The sequence below is a fragment of the Staurois parvus genome, unplaced genomic scaffold (assembly GCF_062004578.1).
Source record: "Staurois parvus isolate SC_StPar_1 unplaced genomic scaffold, SC_StPar_1.0 ptg000886l, whole genome shotgun sequence".
NCBI classification, from domain to species: domain Eukaryota; kingdom Metazoa; phylum Chordata; class Amphibia; order Anura; family Ranidae; genus Staurois; species Staurois parvus.
Window position 1 is genome coordinate 2,634,941 of NW_028318682.1, and position 18,937 is coordinate 2,653,877.

At 40.6% G+C, this 18,937-nt stretch overlaps 1 protein-coding gene across 4 annotated transcripts in view; it reads right to left on the bottom strand.

Moving 5' to 3' along the window:
- The window catches only part of ATAD2B (ATPase family AAA domain containing 2B), a 193,373-nt gene that overhangs the window by 38,566 nt on the left and 135,870 nt on the right, over window positions 1–18,937 (bottom strand). For all 4 annotated transcript variants that reach the window (XM_089656093.1, XM_089656092.1, XM_089656091.1 and 1 more), the window contains 2 exons: window positions 13,179–13,301; window positions 9,312–9,449 (listed from right to left, as the gene is read on the bottom strand). In XM_089656093.1, coding sequence (XP_089512219.1) covers window positions 9,312–9,449; window positions 13,179–13,301 — 261 coding nt within the window. The remainder of the gene's footprint in view (window positions 1–9,311; window positions 9,450–13,178; window positions 13,302–18,937) is intronic.

Sequence of the window (18,937 nt, forward strand, 5' to 3'; positions counted from 1 at the left end):
AGCGTGACCAAGGAGGAAAGTTGAAAGCAACTGCCGGACAGTCAATGTGAACAGTGCACAGGAATGGGTGAGTGGCCAGGGGAGGCAATAAATCCCCAAAGCCAAACCCTGTATGCGACTGCAGAGGTTGGGAGGCATGAGGATAAAATATTAGTGTATTAGTGGGCCCCAGAGGTGAACGGGACAGTGTATCAATGACTTAGTCTGAAAAGTAAACCTTATCTTGCCATCACAATCTTCCGTATATCCTGAGAAATATGAAGAGCAGATCTGTCAAAGGAGGGGGAGTGAAAACCCCCCAACCGAAATACAAGTACAATAAAAAAAAGTACATGCCTGTGCATGAGAAAAGTTCAGAGGAACCAATCCTGGAAACCCAAGAAGAAGGTGGCCTTGGAAGCCAGGGAAGAGTATCTCTTTTGTAGCGGAAGGAAATTAACTGAAAGAAATTTCAAAGCTGGAGGGAGAAAAGAGAAAAATAAATATGGAGGAGCAAGAAGTAAGGTCTCAAATGCCCACAAAAGCAGAAATCGCTGAAACATTCACAAAATTAGAACATTTCATAAAAAGCAAAATGGTGGTGTTGCATGGTGATATGAGACAAATTCTATCACGAGTAGAGGAGATGGAAGAAAAGTTGGAGAAACAATCATAAGTAATTATTAAATTAGAAGAGCAAATGGAGGAAATGACGAGAACAGAGACTTTTCCCCTCTAAATACAAGACCTGGAAAACAGAGACAGGAGGAATAATTTGAGGGTTAGAGGTATACCGGAGATATCTCAAGGAGAAGATCTAAGGGACACTATGAGAAAATTGTTCAATCCAATAACGGGAAGAAGAGAAACAGAGCAAATGAAGATAGAAAGTGCATAGGATAAGAAAATCCCAAAAAGTTTCACCAGATACCCCTAGGGATGTAATAGTAAGGTTCTATCATTATGAAGACAGAAATCATTTGGAAAAAGCTACACAGGATGGCAGATATAAAGTTCGGTGAGACGAAAGTGCAAATCTTTGCAGGCACAGCGTTGAAGACACTTGCTAGAAGGAGATCAATGAAACCACTGCTGGACAAGATGAGAAGTAACAATATCCGCTATAACTGCTTGATTGGGTGTAAGGACGGGAAATCGGTAACACAGATTTCCAGAAGATCTTAATGACTTTTGTGAAAAATTAGAACTACAGACTTTGGATATTAAGGGATGGTCTGTCGGAGAACAAGAGAACATAAGAGTAGCAGAGGAGAAATGGCAAAGAGTTATTAAAAAGAGATAGGAGGAGGTCGTGGAGGGGAGGGGAGAGTAGAGGGGGGGGGGGGTGTGGAGGACCCAAAGGGGATGTTCTTTACTCCCTGTAATATGGGTTTCTTCCCGCCCCCTTTTTTTTTTTTTTAATTCTCTCACTTCTCCGCCATGTCTTTCCCACCATATCTGGAAATGCCTCGGAGGCAAGACCCCCTTCCTCTGAAGGTAAGTTACAATGGGGTACCAAGAGTTGAGAAGAGGTGTGTCAGACAGGCAAGAGAATTGTAATAAAGAAGAATGGGCATGTGGGGGAAGAAGCTGGAGCACCACGGCGAGCAGTAGGGAGGCCAATCATGCTGCCAATTTCAGATCTAAATATGAGAGATCGGGGTCTGAAGGGGTGTGCATGCTCAGAGTTCTATCCAGAAGAAAGAATCAACTGTGGCTGTGGGGAGGGAGGAAGAAAGGGAAGGTCCTCTTACTCCTAAATATCGTTTACTTCAGCCCCTATAAAGGATACATAGAGGAAAATAGTTAAAATGGGAGGAAAGAATACGGTTAACTTTATGACATATAATGTAAGAGGATTAAATACGCTAACGAAAAGACATAAGGTTTTAAGGGAAACAGGCCAACAATTGATAGAAGTGGTGTTTCTTCAGGAGACACGTATTTCCCAGGATTCAAATATTAAGTTATACTCTAAATTCTTATCAACCTAGTATTATGCGGACTCTCCAATAAAACGGGCAAAGGGAGTGGCGATAGGCTTTGGAAGAAATATCAAAATTTACTATAGATGAAAAGCAGGCTGCTACTTATTTTTAAGAGGAAGTTCGCAGGAAAAAGTGTACATTAACAAATATATATTGTCCTAATAAAAATCTGATAGTATACTTGGAAGGAATATTGACAAAACGTACAGATTTTAAAAGGGTGATTGTGGCAGGTGATTTAAACTTTTGCATGGACCCAGGGATGGATGCCTCTTCGTGTGCTAGGAGACAGGAGTCTCAAGAATATTAGAAAAAAGTTACACCAATGGCAGTTGATGGATGCTTGGAGGGTTAACACCCCAAGGAAAGAGATTATACCTTCTTCTCTGCGGTGCATAGGATATATTCAAGACTGGATTATATGTTAATCAAACATAGACTCTTAGAGTCTCTGGTGAAAACTAATATAGAGATAATGTCTATATCGGACCATGTCCCTGTCACAATGAGACTGCGGTTCGGAAGGGAAAATAATAAAGAAAGTATGTGGCGATTAAATGATACGATCTTACAAGACCCAGAAATGTAAAGTAGCGTAAAACAGGAAATAGATTAATATTTTAAGATTAATGAGACTGAGGAGGTGTCTATTGCCACGGTATGGGAAGTGCATAAAGCCTATATAAGGGAAATACTGATAGCAATAGGGGCTGAGATAAAGAAAGATCGTGGGAAAAGAATTAGGAGATTAATGGAAGAACTTCATCAGTTGGAAAAATTACATAAAAAAGTTAAATACAGAGTTACAACAAGAGACAATATTCAAAAGAGAGGAGTTAAAGGTTTTTCTTGTTTCTTGTTCCATAAAGTCTTTTAACGGGGTCTCGAAGGAAAGATATCGGTGGGGGAACAAACCAGGGAAATACTTAATGAGAAAGTTGAAAGAAAAAAAATCAAAGAACTTCATAGACAAAATTAAAAAAGGAAATGTTTTTTTCAACCACCGATATAGGCAACACATTTCACAGATTCTATAGTAGGCTATACGGGCTAGAAGGTAAAAACCAGAAGGAATCAGAAGAGAGGGGGGTGAAAAGTCAGATGTATCTGAATGAGGCCGGTATACCTAAGGTGGATAAAGGCAGATTAACAGCTTTAGATAGCTCAATATCAACAGAAGAAGTCTGTCTAGCATTAAAGGACACCGCTGTAGGGAACAGCCCAGGTCCCGATGGATTAACAGTGAGATACTACAAGAAGTTTAAAGAACAATTAGCCCCTAAACTGTGCACTTATATGAACACTCTGGAAGGGAAAGATTGGTCTCAGTGTACCAGTTACAGACCTATATCTCTGTTGAATACTGACTCAAAATTGTATGCGAAGGTATTAGCAACAAGGATGAAAGAGTTGATGTCCGACTGGATACCAAGTGGGTTTCATCCCGGGTAGAGAGAGAAAGGATAATGGCTTAAGAACACTGCTTATCCTACAAAAGGTTGAAAGAGGAGAGGTACCAGGAATTATTCTGTTGGTAGATGCTGAAAAAGCCTTCGAAAGAGTAGATTTGGGTTTTATGTTTGATATGCTGAGAACATTAGGAATAGGGCCTAGAATGATGCAGTGGATATAAGAGCTATATAGCTATCCCTCAGCGGAAGTGAAGGTAAACCGCTCATTATCCTAATTTTTTTTAAGATTCACAATGGAACTAGACAGGGATGTCCCTTATCCCCGCTGTTTGTGATATCCCTAGAACTGCTATTAGTTACTCTTAGAAATCGTATGGATGTAAAGGGAATGTGGATGGGGGATATTGAACATAAAGTGGCAGCATATGCAGATGATATGCTGTTTTATATAGCAAACTCCAGATTAACATTACCAAACCTAATGAGAAAATTGAAAGAATATGGAATTACCTAACCTGAAAATCAATCCCTTGAAAAGTGAGATCTTAAATATAAATGTTCCAAAGATGGAGAAACAAATGCTACAAAAAATTCCCTTTTGAATGAAAAGAAAAAGAATTAAAGTATTTCTGAATAAAACTAACATCGCCTATAAAAAACTTATATCCGGTAAATTACATCCTGTTAATACATGAGATAAAGGATGAGCTGAGGAAATCCTCCATGGGAAAGCTGTCCTTGATAGATCGGATAAATATAGATCAGATAGTAGTACCAAAAGTTTTGTATAAATTTAATATGCTCCCAATACCTCTCCCAGGGTCTTTTAGATTTCTTAAAAAAATGTTACTCAGATGTGTGGAATAACAAAAAACCAAGGGTTAAATACAAAGTTTTATGCAATAACAAAAAAAAGGGGGGATTAAATAAACCAGACTTTAAGAGATATTATAATTCAGTGATATTATCACGAATTGCAGATTGGATATATAACGCACAGGGGAGAAGTTGGGTAAAAATGGAGAGTTCACTTAATAAAGCACCATTAGATAAGTATATTTGAATACCACAGGAATTTCACACATGGGGTGAAGATACAAGTACTTTTACACAGAATGTATTTAGGATATGGGAAGAAACGCATAAGCAGAAGGACTGGAAGTTTAATTCACTGTCAATCCATTGGGGGGAACCAAGTTTTTTTCCGCCCGGAAATGACAATATTTCAGGGAAATGGATAACTGGTAGAAATGCACGTTTAAAAGATATTGTGGATAAAAGGGGTTTTATGTTCTTTACATGATCTGAAGAGCAAGAAGGGAATATTTTCTATAATAGATGAGTGGCAGTACGGTCAAATAAAGACATTTTGTTGCAAAGCTCCCACAACCACTAAGAACAAAGGACTGAATTCAAGGACACCATGAAGATCAAAGTGAAAAAATGATGCAGCAGGATAGTCCATTTTGCTGAAATTTCATTGCAGCAACTCAAAATGGTACTCAGTAGTTTGTATGGCCCCTACGTGCTTAAATGCATGCCTGACAAGGTCACGGCATGCTCCTAATGAGACAGATGGTGTCCTGGGGTATTTCCTCCCAGATCTGGACCAGGGCATCACTGAGCTCCTGGACAGTCTGAGGTGCAAGCTGGCGGTGTTGGATGGACCAAAACATGATATCCCAGAGGTGTTCTATTGGATTTAAGTGAGGCGAGCGTGGGGGACATTTAATGTTATCAATTCCTTCATCCTCCAGGAACTGCCTGCATACTCTCGCCACATGAGGCCGGGCATTGTCGTGCACCAGGAGGAACCCAGGACCAACTGCACCAGCGTAGGGTCTGACAATGGGTCCAAGGATTACATCACGATACCTAATGGCAGTCAGGGTGCCATTGTCTAGCCTGTAGAGGTCTGTGTGTCTCTCCATGGATATGCCTCCCCAGATCATCACTGACCCACCACCACAACGGTCATGCTGAACGATGTTACAGGCAGCAGAACGTTCTCCACAGCTTCTCCAGACCCTTCTATGTCTGTCATGTGCTCAGAGTGAATCTGTTCTCTGTGAAAAGCCCAGGGCGCCAGTGGCAGACCTGCCATTTCTGGTGTTCAACAGCAAATGCCAATCGAGCTCTATGTTGCTGGCCAGTGAGCACAGGGTCCTCAGGCCACCCTCATGAAGTCTGTTTCTGATTGTTTGGTTGGAGACATTCACACCAGTGGCCTGCTGGAGGTCATTTTGTAGGGCTCTGACAGTGCTCATCCTGTTCCTTCTTGCACAAAGGAGCAGATACCGGTCCTGCTGATGGGTTAAGGACCTTCTACGGCCCTGTCCAGCTCTAGTAGAGTAATGCTGGCGATAGACTGTTTGAAAATCGGCCGATTTTTCGGCCGATTTTTGCACTGTTAGTGGGTTAATTGGTCAGCCGTTTTTTGGGGTTTTTGCACTTTGAGATTTTCGGTCATGTCGGAAAATTCACAGCCAATTTTCCCAGCAATGATGGCCAAATCGGCCAATCGTTTTAACGATAAAAAAATCGGAGCATGAGCAGTGACCTGCAAGGGACAGAAGTTATGGGGTGAACTTTATGATTTAGTCGGCTGATTTTTTAAACTGTTGGTGGTAACGTCGGCCGAAAGAACAACCGATTTTTCGTTTATCGTTCGAAAAATCATCCAATGTTTGACCCGTCTACAGCCTGCATAACTGCCTGTCTTCTGGAATCTCCTCCACGCTCTTGAGACTCAGCAAACCTTCTGGCAATGGCACGTATTCATGTGCCATCCTGGAGGAGTTGGACTGCCTGTCCAACCTCTGTAGGGCCAAATATCGCCTCATGCTACTAGTAATGACACTGATCCTAGCCAAATGCAAAAATAGAGAAAAGCAGTCAGAAAAGATGAGCAGGGAAACAAATGTCAGTGGCCTCCACCTGTAAAACCATTCCTGTTTTGATGGTCGTCTCATTGTTGCTCATCTAGTGCACCTGTTGAAACTGGCTAAACAACCCCTCTGTGCTACATAACTGACCAGATCAATATCCCAGGAGTTTACTTGACGCTATACTCGGATTAAAAAAAAGTGTTCCTTTAATTTTTTTGAGCAGTGTGTATTTTATTTCTCTCTCTCACACACACATACATATATATATATATATATATATATATATATATATATATATATATATAAAAATAATCTTTTTGAAGATGCCGTACAGGGTAATGGGTTTTGCAAATCTTTTTTTATGTCACGTCATTTGTGCAATGGTTTTTCGAACAATTTTGGGGAAAAAATACATGGTACTTCAAAATCTCCATAGGTGACACTATAAAAGCCTTTACAGGTTACCAGTTCAGAGTTACACAGGATATCTGGTGCTAGAATTCTTGCTCTCGCTCTGCCATTTTCAGCAATACCTCACGTGTGGTGCACTTTCCATTTACATATGCGTGCAGGAGCGATGGTGCGTTCATCTTTGTGCACAAACATAGTGGGACAGGGGCACTTTAAAACTTTTTAAAATGTATTTTATTTAAAATATTTAGATTTTTACACTGTTTCTTTATTATCATCACAAGGAATGTAAACATCCCTTGTGACAGTAAATAAGCAGTGACAGGTCCTCTTTACTGAGACATCTGGGGTCTATTAGATTAGATTGCCCTTAAAAGCATCTGATCAACCCAGGAAAAAAAAAAACCCTTTTGCCTTTAGAACCACTTTAAGAATTTTAATAGAACACAATCAGAGCCAGCCTAAAATGTTGCAATGGAGCTGCGTAAAATCTGGCACACACTCTGAAAATAGCGCTAAGCATGAACTGGAATAGGAGTAGAGCACCCTCTCCTGGCAGTTCACACATAATGGCATCTATGCCATCGATGAGTACAGACCCATTAGCACAGCCTGGCTGTAGATGTTGGTGTACATGCCAGCTTCCTAAAAAGTAAAGCTTTATCATGTTCACAACAGTGCTTTATAAATAATAAATATTAAAAATGATTCTCCTAATTAAGGATTGCAGCTGATGCCCTTGTTACAGAGAAATACAAGAATTGCAGTGAGGAAGAAACAGAACTATATATTGTTCTTTCAGTCACTCACTGCCCTTTTATTCAATATTTAAGAGAACAGGAAAAGCATCTTGCAAGAAATGAGCTTTGCTTTGTAGCAGGAACTTGTGTGCTACATTGATATTCATGTCAGCTGTTTGCTAACTATGCACAGTCTCTCGGCTCCATTTCCATCAGGCCAGTGCACAAGCTTTCATATCAAGCTCTATAAAGCTCCATGTGGTGCATGCTGTGTCATTTTACACTTGGCAACCTTCTACAGGGTTCTGTTCAAATAGACATCCTGGCAAGTCACGCTCATGTATACTGAACAAACATGGGGGGCACCAGCTGTCATCTCCTCCAAAGCAACTCCAGTGATGGCAGGCTCCAGAGCAAGCCTGAGGGCTTCAGCACCACTTGTGTACAGCAGCCTCTCTCATCCTGCTTTATTCTGCTGGGTTTTTTTTTCAGTTAAAAATTGTAGGTATCAAATATAATTATTAAAAAATTGTTTTCTATTTGTTTTGCTGTGTGTCTGAGTTTATCTATGTTTTGCTGTGTGTCTGAGTTTATGTACACACAAGAGACTGCAATTAAAAACAAAAGCTAGTCCACAGCAGTACAAATGCTGAATATCTATATGTACTGTATTTCAGCTCTTTAGTCAGCTTTTCCTAAAGTTCTGCTTTCAGATGTGTTACCATTTAGATATTTCTCAATCTGTCCAATCCCCTTTTATGACTCAAATGAACCAGTCTTGCCACAAAACAATTTTGTGTGGCAGTCTTGCAGTGTCCAGTTTCACCTTCTGAGCCTGTGTCAATGGGAAAGTGCAGTTCGCTTCTGAAATCATGCAGGCAATGACAGGTGTATGTATTTGTATGGGGAGAGAAGCAGTTTTGACACCAACAAAACCCCATGAACACAGACCACAAATCTCACACAATCTGAACACACCAGGGAGGACCTCCCTGCAAACTTCTCTACTCCAGTATGCTGCCTACGCATCTCTCATTTCACTTCCATCAACTGAAAACATGAATGGCCTGACTGTCATTCCATGCAGCCCTTTCTAAACCTGATATGGGTTGTGCAGGCGGATTGTAGGAACCCAAAAAAGCTTTAAATCTGTCCTTTATCCAAATCAGAAAGCTTTCAGCCTTTACATATACTTGAAATTGTCTTTTTATTAAGCCACCTGTGTCTCATTTGGTGAGATTTCCATTCACTTTCTGTTCTGCAGACTCAACAGGAAGCAAGAGGATATCTTTTTCCAACTGAAGGGTTATCCCCTCTTGGAGAACTGTCACAGAACCAGTATTCCCTCATTTGTGGAAACTCAGAAGTTTGGCTTTACCCCCACGTTCATTCCTGCTGATCAGGACAATTGTACAGAGTGAAACTCTGTGTTTGGGGCCATGCACTCGCACAGCTATTAAATATGGAGCAGCATTCGTGTCCAAGCAGCCACTGCATCCCAACTGGCACAAATGGGACTGCCAACATAGAGATGCAGGAAACACATGAGCATCCCTGTGCAGGTAAACATGGCCCTCACACAGCTGTATGCTGTAGTACACCCATGTGAACAAGGCCTAAGAGTGAACATTCAGATTTCTTATAATGCACACTGAAGAAAGTGTAAGAAAACAATCAAGTCTATTTAAAGAGGCTGCCCAGAAGCAACCATGCTTTGCAAAGTGTCACTACCCATAGCAATATACAGTTTAAAACTGTCAGAAAGCTAACTATAGCATACTTGCTATGGGTTACTGCATTTTCTGCTTGATTAAGTTTACCGGCCCGCAATGTAAGGAAGGTCTCCGTGTTCCAGTCTCTTTGCATGACACTCCACATTATAAAGACACTTACAAACACATTTTGTTCCAGAGTGGTTCCCGACATCCAGTGCCATCCCGTGCTTGCTCCGTAATGCTTCCTCTCCCCCAGTATCTGCCTTCCGGGCCATGGAACTTTGAGGATTTACTTGCTCTGAAGTCACTGACAAACCTGCACATAGAAGATAAGAGGAAATTTTAAATTAGTCTTGGGTGACACCAGCAAAATATATTTTTCAGCTGTATTTTGAACTGTGGCGTTTTCTTTTGAGTCAGCAAGAATTTCAGAGGTCGAAATCAATTAAGATACCCCAGATTTGCACATCCACATCAGTCCTGCCATATGCCAATTTTTAATGGAAATACCATAAAATGAAATAGCAAGTAAGATTGTCAACCACACAAATTTTAGACAACCATTTTAATCAGAAATAAGGTTTCCATAAGAAAGACCATTCCTTTAGAGATACAATGCAGCTTAAAAATAAATAATAAAAACATTTACACTTAAACGTTTACCTTTCTTAAAGCAGAACTCCACTCACAGCTGCAAACCAACCTAGCACCAGATTTTTTTCATGGTGACACATCCTCAGGGGGTGTGTTGACAATAAACTGGGCTCACAAGGATCTTGCTGAATGATAATGGTTGCTCAGCCCTAAAGAGGTCTGGCAGTAAGACAGAAGTTAAAGTACATCTAAAGCCAAAACCTCCCCCCTTTTTTTTGGATGGGAAAGGGAAGGTTGATTCCCAATACACTTCCTATCCTGTAGGCTCACAGGAAGCAAGAGGATATCTTCCAATTGTGATGAATGTCACAGAAACAAGTGCCCCCAACTGAAACACTACCCCTCTATTCCTGTACTAGGAACAACTTGAAATTTTGGATTTAACCTATTCTTTTTTCCCGGTAATGTTGGTGATCAGGATAATGAAAGAGAGAGTTTCCCTAAAGGGGACACGACAAAAAATAAACAGAAATACTAACCCCTCACCATTCTATACAGAATAAATGGCTTTAATAGTATTTTAAGGTCATTTATTTTAATACAGGAGGAGTCAGAGAGTTCCAGAAATTAAAGTAAAACTAGAGTGCCACTTCAATGGCCCTAGTTATTTTTTTTTCCCCCATTCTGGTGCTCACCTTCCCACTAGCCCTAAATTTGTGTTTGAAAAAATGCAGACCAGGTTCTTCAAAGTATTGAAATCTTTCTGAGCCCTCTACTGCCTTACCTATACGCAAGGGAGCAAGAAAGAGCCAGTTTGCGCTTACAAAAACAATTGATACTTTTACCAAGTGGTTGTAACGCCCATTCTATGCATGAAGGTAAAGAAAATCCTGCAACTTAGATACCCCACCCCCCCCTTATATTAACCTGTACTCCGTCGGGATTCAGAACTGTGCATGAGTGCAGTGGCTCTCTCCTCTCTGTCCCTCCTCACTGGCTCAATGGCTCCCACTGCTGTCAAACTAACGAGGGAGCGGGGTTTGGGGCCGTGGCCTACTGTCTATGGATGCAGACTATGGGGCTTGGGAATGAACCCACACAAGTGCCCCCCATAGGAAGCGGCTTCCTATGGGGGGCACTGGATGAAGGGAAGAAGCCAGGAGCACCAGTGTGGAACCCCAGAAAAGGAGGATCGAGGCTGCTTTGTGCAAAGTATGACGCATTTGTTATTTTAATAAAACTAATTAAACATTACAATCACTTTAATTTTTGAATATCAGCTCTAATCATAAAAAGGATCACAATATATTTTGAATGTTTCGCTAACAAGGAACTCAAAAGTACAACTAAACCCTCAAAAAGTTATTAGGGTTTACCAAGTCCTTAGATGTGGTGGCTTCATTAGTTGTCATTTTCTAGGCCAGAATATTTGCAGCAAGTAAAATACACCTGTTATCTTGCCAGAAAAGCAGTATCCTTGTTTTCAGTGGCCTGACCAGAAAGGGCAAAACAAGCTTGTCTTATTTTTGTTAACTGATAAGCCCATCAACCCTCACATAATGTAGATGAACACAAAAGCAGAAATGGATGACAACCATGGTTCCCTTCATTGATTAAAAAAAAAGAAAAAAAAGAAGGAGGAGCAAGCGTGGACATCCATGGACAGAAACTTCGGTATTCAAGATCAGCAGCTAAAAATTCATGGGGAAATCCTCCTGAAGAGAGAAAAATAATGCAACCACCACAACTAGAAACTGGAAAGCTGCAATAGATTTAATTTTTGTTTTGGGGTTTAGAGGATTAAAAAAGGTGCACTATAGTAAACTTGTTTTTTTTTTTTTTAATAAATCTAAACTGTTCACACAGCCTAGCAGAGTTTCGTTATCCTCACAAAAACAAATATAAAAAAAAAACCCTTGGTCATCAGAGTTCTGGAACACCTAATCCTGAGATTCTGCAGAAATTCCCAGTTACATTAGAGTTTTGCTCTGCAGTCTAATTTTATGCAACTGGGATCATACAGAAATAAATTATATGAAACCCTATCCCTGGCAGGTTAAAGGAAGCTTTAGATTTAGAGATATGTATAGCTCAGGGATAGAAGATGCACTGCAAAAATTGAAGGCATGAAGTCTGCCTTTTTACACACAGACATTTTGAAAGTGCTGCTTAGTCTGGCTTCAAGAGATCATGGAAATTATATATAAAGTCAGCATAAGGAAAATAGAGAGAATGCTATGGGGTTTTAGAATGAAAAGTGGTATAAAGCAATAGCAAATTTGGTGTCCAATGCCACACAGGTTCTTTCATTTTTACAGTCTAGGTCTGGAAATAAATCAAAGTTTAAAGAGAGCTACTTTGGGAAGGGTTAGAAAAAGAACAGATCAGCAGTTTTCAGCGCAGAAATCATAGCGGTTGTAGAATTTGGTGCTGAAGCATAGGCTTCAAGGCTGATCCTTCACTTGATAAACTAAAGCATGGTCTAGCAGGGGATCATTTATATTTGGGTATAAGAGAAGTTTAAAAAGAAACCTATATTAAGAGTTGACTGAATATCAGCCCTGACTAATTCTTCTTCTCTAAACTATTCAAACTCTTCCCTTAGGCAGCTCATAGGCGATTCGATTTTCTGCTATTGTGTTCTGCCAGCAGGGGGTGTGTGGAGCCTTCCCGGACGGGAGAACACAATGATTACTGTTCGTGGCTGTAGCCGTTGGCAGTAATATTATGTAGAAGATCTGACAGGCTGGTTGTAACCAAGTCAGTCAATGTACCAACTTGGGCACAATCAGCCTGCCCATACATGGATCAAATCTCGGTTGGTCCTTGTTGAACCTCGATCCTTGTATGGCTGGCTTAAGTCCATTCTCCACATAAGGACAAACAATTCAGCAAATAAGAACTGGCAGGGTGACCGACAGGCAGACCACCCAAGATGAGATATAAAGAGTGCACATAGCTGCTCTTAATTTCTGCAAGATTAGCCAATTTTTTTTTTACATTTCACCTAACGAAATATCAAACTTTAGGACAGGTTAGAGGCCACAACCTTTGCAGTGAGGATTGGTGGGAGGTGGGAATGGGTCACTGGGTACTTCTGACACGGTTTCAGAGTCAAACATGCCAAGGAACCTACATTGCTAGGCTCCTAGCATTGAAAGTCAACACTTCTTGCAGAAAATGTTTCTTATGACTTTAGGAACAGTAACAGATCCCAAAAAGCAGCAGAAAATCAAAGCATTAATATATTTGTCGCATGGAGACAAAATGACATATCTCCTGTAAGAAATCACAACAGAATCTGAAGAAAGTCAATACAATATCCTCATTCACAAAGAAAAGTGTATCCAGGTATGCACAACACCAAGGTTAATCTGCATTTGACATTCTGCTGTTTGATATGAGTTTTAATTGAAACCGGTCAGGCATGAACGCATGTTAGAACACATACCTCGCTTGGTTCTGGATTCTTTAATTTCCTCACACAGTTTGTTGAATTCAGGATCCAGTTCAGCAGCAATGATGGCGTGTGCGGTGTCTTTCAGTGTGCAGGCGCGGTGCCTGATGATTTTATCTGTACAAGACAATGCAGTGAGACACCCCGGTCAAATGAATTTGAAAATATTCCTTTGTAGAACATACTACAGTAAATCAGCATATTGGGTTCCCTAATTTCTACAGGTCAAATCATCATTCATAGAAGCCTACAAAGCTAACAAAAACTTAACAGCATGGAGCTGTGACATAAAGCAGCCAAACATCTTTAATGAAATTAAAGTGGGCCTGGTTATAAATGGATAAACTGCATATTTGAAAAGGATCATATGATGGAAAAAAAAAAAAAACGCATATACGCAGGTATTTGTGACCAGTGGGTCTGACCAATAAGAAGGCTTGGGTCGTAAGAGGGTGGGGCAAATCTCAACAAGTCAAAATCTGCATAAAACTTCAGCTTTTTATATCTGTGGGTCTACAAATAGCACTGGCATGCAGTCTGCAATAGAGGTAACACTTGTGTATACATTTTTTTTTTTTTTTTTTTTTAATCACATGCACCATTTGAATTGTTCAGGTTCACTTTAATGCAGAACTTTACCCATAACAACTTGATAAAAATAATGTTCTTTAGCAAGAAACATACATTACACATTAATAAATTATGCAGCCCAAAATTGCCTCTAGTATTGCTCCTTGTTTTTCTTGCTGGAGGCTGCCACTTTGCTGAAGCCCAGAGTTGTTATGGGGTTCCTAGTCGTATACGATCTCTCTTCCATCTTTGATAACACATGCACCGGAAAAATGGTGGTTTTCCACCTGTTACACATCTATACTGGCAAGTATCCCAGATTGATATATTGTCCTGCATCTCTAGTTGAATATTATGGAGTATAGTATTTACTGCTCCATCCCTTGTGTTTTATCCTTTTTAGAGAGTTTTTTTTAAACTACATATCTGTCCCCTATTCCAATTGAGGCCTGCCTGCCTGTTGTACTAATTTACCAGAGATTTATATCTCACTCTTTCATCTTGAGCAGAGACATGGTTGCTTGCTTTGCATGCTTCCTATTTTTTTTTATCTATGGGTTTTAGCCATATTACGAAGCTTGTGTAAGTATGATGCAATTTGGGAGGAATCATTGCCCTAGACTTAGTGTCCATGTAATGGTTTCATTTGATATGTCTTTTTCTTTAGCCTATTCATACATTGGCGCTTTGGAATTGTTGATATGGTGCCTATGATTACCCATCTGTGGTCTCTGTTGCATGTCTCCCCTTGGTTCGGAAGGGGGTGATTATATACTGAGAGTCTTTGCAATGCCTTTGTAAGTGCTTTGGTCTACCTCCCCCCCCCCCCCTTTATTTTCTTTTCTTGGTGTTGTGTGTCCATTTTGCTCCCCTTATGGGCCGGATTCAAAGTATTCATGTTATGTACCAATGCATATAAGTGGATTGTATATATATATTTTCTATTTATAGAGATGCTATGAATATTTGTCACAACTGAGCGTAAAAGTCTGAAGAAGCGATTGTTACTGCAAAACGCTTCATTTTTCGCCAACAAGTGTAACTTATACATTATGATCTAGATATAGACATGTATCTAAATCTCCCTTACTTCTGAAGCCTGATCCATGTTTGCATTGCCTGCAGTTGTGGGGTGTTTGCAGTGCTTCTCCATTGACTTGAATGTGTGGTGTTCGGCGGGTGTCGATTGCTACAAGTCAGATCAACTTTGCTGCGGCGTAAAGTGAAGCATTGCAGCCGCAGCACGTAAACACCCCAGTCCACTGCCTATTGCAGCGTTAGGAGGGGAGGTTGTCAGCCGGCAAAAACACAGCTCAACTACAACCCCATCCCTCCACAACCAAAAGTCTAATCGAGACCCAAGTCCCCGTTCACACAGGGCACACTACAGCAGGGCAGTGTTTTACTGCACAAGGATGCACAGGTGTTCCACGCATCCCCATGCATACAGTTCCATTGAAGTCAGTTGGGACACAGAGTCTGCATGGACACAGGCACTGCTCCCACATCCGTATGGGTGTCATGTCCCTGAACTCACACTGCCTGCGTTTGGGGTCATGGACCTACACAGACATACATGGATGTCAGATGGGGAGCAGCGGCTCTGCCCCTGCATTCCAATTGACCCGAATGGGACTGCCTGCAGAGGGATGCACAGAACACTTGTGCATCCCCTTGTATGTAAACATGGCTCTGCATGGGCATACACTTTAGTACACTCTAGGCCTTAGGACGAATTTAGCAGGAATTTTGTAAATTATATTATGTTTGCAAAAAATATTTTGATTTTTTTTGGTGAAAATATGAATTTGATAAACATTTGCGACAGAAATGCACTAATACGGCTACAATCATTTCAAGCATAAACATTTGCGAAACTATCGTGGGCCTAAAAAGTCTGTAGCACACTTTTATTCTCCTGGTTATATGCTTTCAGAAAATGTATCATTGGGGGGGGGTCCTTTTACAAACTCTGAACAATAAGGGAAAAATTAAAACTCCCAGTTTAGACGTTTGGTTATTTCCAGTTCTGCATACCTTCCATTTTCACCATTTTTCAAAAAGGTGCAATTAAAAATCTACAAATATTTAACTCCATACAGGTTTAGCTTTTATATTCCATAGGAATTTAGCTGGAATTTTGTAAAATTTGCAATTTTGTTTTAATCTATTACTGATTTTAGTGTATTTTTAGAAAAAATATTGTTTTGATAAGCATTTGCGCAATTATGATGGGGCCTCAAAAATCAGTAGCTTTTATTCTTTATTCTACTGGTCATGTGCTTTCAAAATATATATGGGTTTTTTTTTGGGGGGGGAATGGCAAAAATGGTCTGGTGACACGAGTATAGAAACAGAGCACACGGCCTGTCAGTAAAAGGATTAATATAGCAGTTTAAAAACTGATGGAGTTATTACTCAAGTTTGTGATGCTTCTGTTTAACCCCTTCCTGCTCAGCCCCAGCATCCCTTTAGGGGATTGTTGACATGAACTTTTATTTCTAAAGAGCGATCTGCATTCAGATCACTCTTCAGAGAGAAGTTGGCAGGCAGTGAGATGTATAGCAACCACGCCACCTGGTTTAACCCCTAAGACCACTCACTAGCGAACTGCAACCACGTGTCATTGCGCACACAGTTGTGTGGTGCTTGCAGAGCAGTCTCATTCACTTGAATAGGTCACATCCAGAAGGCACTGTGCCCACAGAAAGCAACAGAGGATAGAATTTCTTCAACGGCCACAAAACTTCACAGTGGCAGTAGGTGTACAACCCTGTGCTGCCAATCATCCATAAATGTATAGACAGTGTGTATAAAACAGACACTTTCCTCCTATCCGTAAATGTTCATGGACAGGAGAAAAGTACCCGTAAAAATCCCTTTGTCATGGGCTCTGACGTAAGGGGGGGCACTCTAGATCTGATTTAAGGGGGACTCTGCAGACTAATGTAAAGTGGTTTCACTCTGGGGACACTGATGTAAGGGAGGACTCTGATGTGAACGTGGCTCTCATTCGGACTGCTACACTCCATATGTTTTGCCTTTTACTTATTCTGACCCCTGAACATTACTCAAAGATGTGCATAGACCCGACCAAGGTGTTCATTTTCTCAACAGTTGCAGGTTTTAATGGAGCTCCTAAGGTAGGCTCAGTAAGACAGCCCAGACATTAGTCATTTTTCATTCAACAATGTGTTGAACCAAAAAAAAAGAAAAAAAAATTATTTGATTCTCTCATCCACAAATTCAATGTGGATGGGGAATCACTCCCCTGGTAATGTGTTCTGACAGCGAAGAGACTTCAATGCCACCAGAATACACTGATCAGTGCTGCCAGCTATAGCCGGCAGTATTAACCGTGCAGAAATATTCCTAGAGGCCGACTGTACAATATCTGATTAGTAGATCGACTTCTGTACAACAAGCGTGCTCATACATGGATTGAAATTCAACCGGTCCCTACTTAAGATGAATTTTGATCAAGTATGGTCGCCTAGGGCAAAAATATCCTTTTTGTGTGCATAAAAACATGAAATGGCAACAATTAGGGCCAGTTCACACTACAAAATGCACTCCAGAAGCATTCCGGATACGTTTTTGCTTTCAGTTCACGCCACACGCAGTTCCAGTGTATTTTTTATGCAGTTTGCCATGTTCCAGTATGGTTCTGTGCAGCATCTTCTACTTTTTGCAGAGCACAGCCATGCAAAGCAGTGTGCTTACAGTGAAGCACACGGACACAGCACTTGGTAAAATAGCACACAGTTAACCCTTTGATCGCCCCTCATGTTAATCCCTTCCTGCCCAGTGCCACAGCTTTTTTTTTTTTTTTTTTTTTTTTTAGAACTGACCACTGTATTGGTGTCACTGAGGATCTCAGTGACACCAAGTCAGTTACCCCCAGTGTCAGAATGCCCGTCGCAGTCCGGCTATAAGTCGCTGATCTCCGCCATTACTAGTAAAAAGATTTTTTTAAAAAAATCCCAGTATATATACCATTTTTTAATATAACTTTCACGTAAACCAATTTACACATATTGGGATTTTTTTTTTTTTAGCAGACAGAATACATTTTGGCCTAAATTCATGACAAAATTTTACTTTAATTTTTTTACTGGGCATGTTTAATAGCAGAAAGTCAGAAATATTGTTTTTTTTTCTCAAAATTGTAGGTTTTTTTTATAGCGCAAAAAATATTAACAAATGCACAGGCGATCAAATACCACCGACAGAAAGCTCAATTCGTGGGGAAAAAAAAAGGACGTAAATTTAATTTGGGTGCAGCATTGCATGACCGCGCAATTGTCAGTTAAAATAAAGGCAGTTCGCCTTTAAAAACATATTATATGTCCTGTGCACTGCTGACCCCTGTACAATGCCATACTGACCGTCCTCTGCCCTGCTGACACCCTGTACACTGGCCTACAAACTGCTGACCCCTGCAATACACTACACCTGTCCTCCTGCTCAGATAATTCCTGTCCTCTGCCCTGCTGACCTCCCTAGTACACTCTGCTACTGATTCCTGTTCTTGTGCACTGTCCTGCTGACCCCCTATCCTCTGCCCCCTGACATTTTTTATTGCACCCCCATATCAGATTAGCTGGATCCAACCCTGCTGGACACCCCGCAGAATGCTCTGCTTTTACCACAGAATTGTACCCTTGGGACAAGGTAATCTTATAAACATTTTGGAAATGCCCAAGAAAACCCATCTTTGGTTTAGAAGAACTTTATAGGTGAAATGCTTGATTTATGGTGGCATATGTGTCTTACCAGTATCATACCAATTTGAGACATTTCCAATATGTGGATAAAATCACCTTGCCCCAAGGTACTATTCTACTGTAAAAGCAAAGCATTCTGGGGTGTTTCCAGTAAAAACTATGCAGGAACAATAGCTATGTAAGCCTCGAGGAGGGAGATACTATCAGTGACCAGAACCCTGTATTTGGCCAGGAAGACAGCACTTGTCATCCTCCCAACCTGCCACTTAATGTCAGTGGATAAAAAAAGGTAATCGCTATGTGATGACCAGGCTCATATAAGGGTGGAGGAACAGAAAAGGGTTTAGGGTGACACCAGTGCACTTAAGAGTAGATATTTTAGTTAAGTGCGCATATACCAAAACCAAAAAGTCGATATTAAAATGGATCTGGCGGCAGAATGTTAAAACTGAGGCT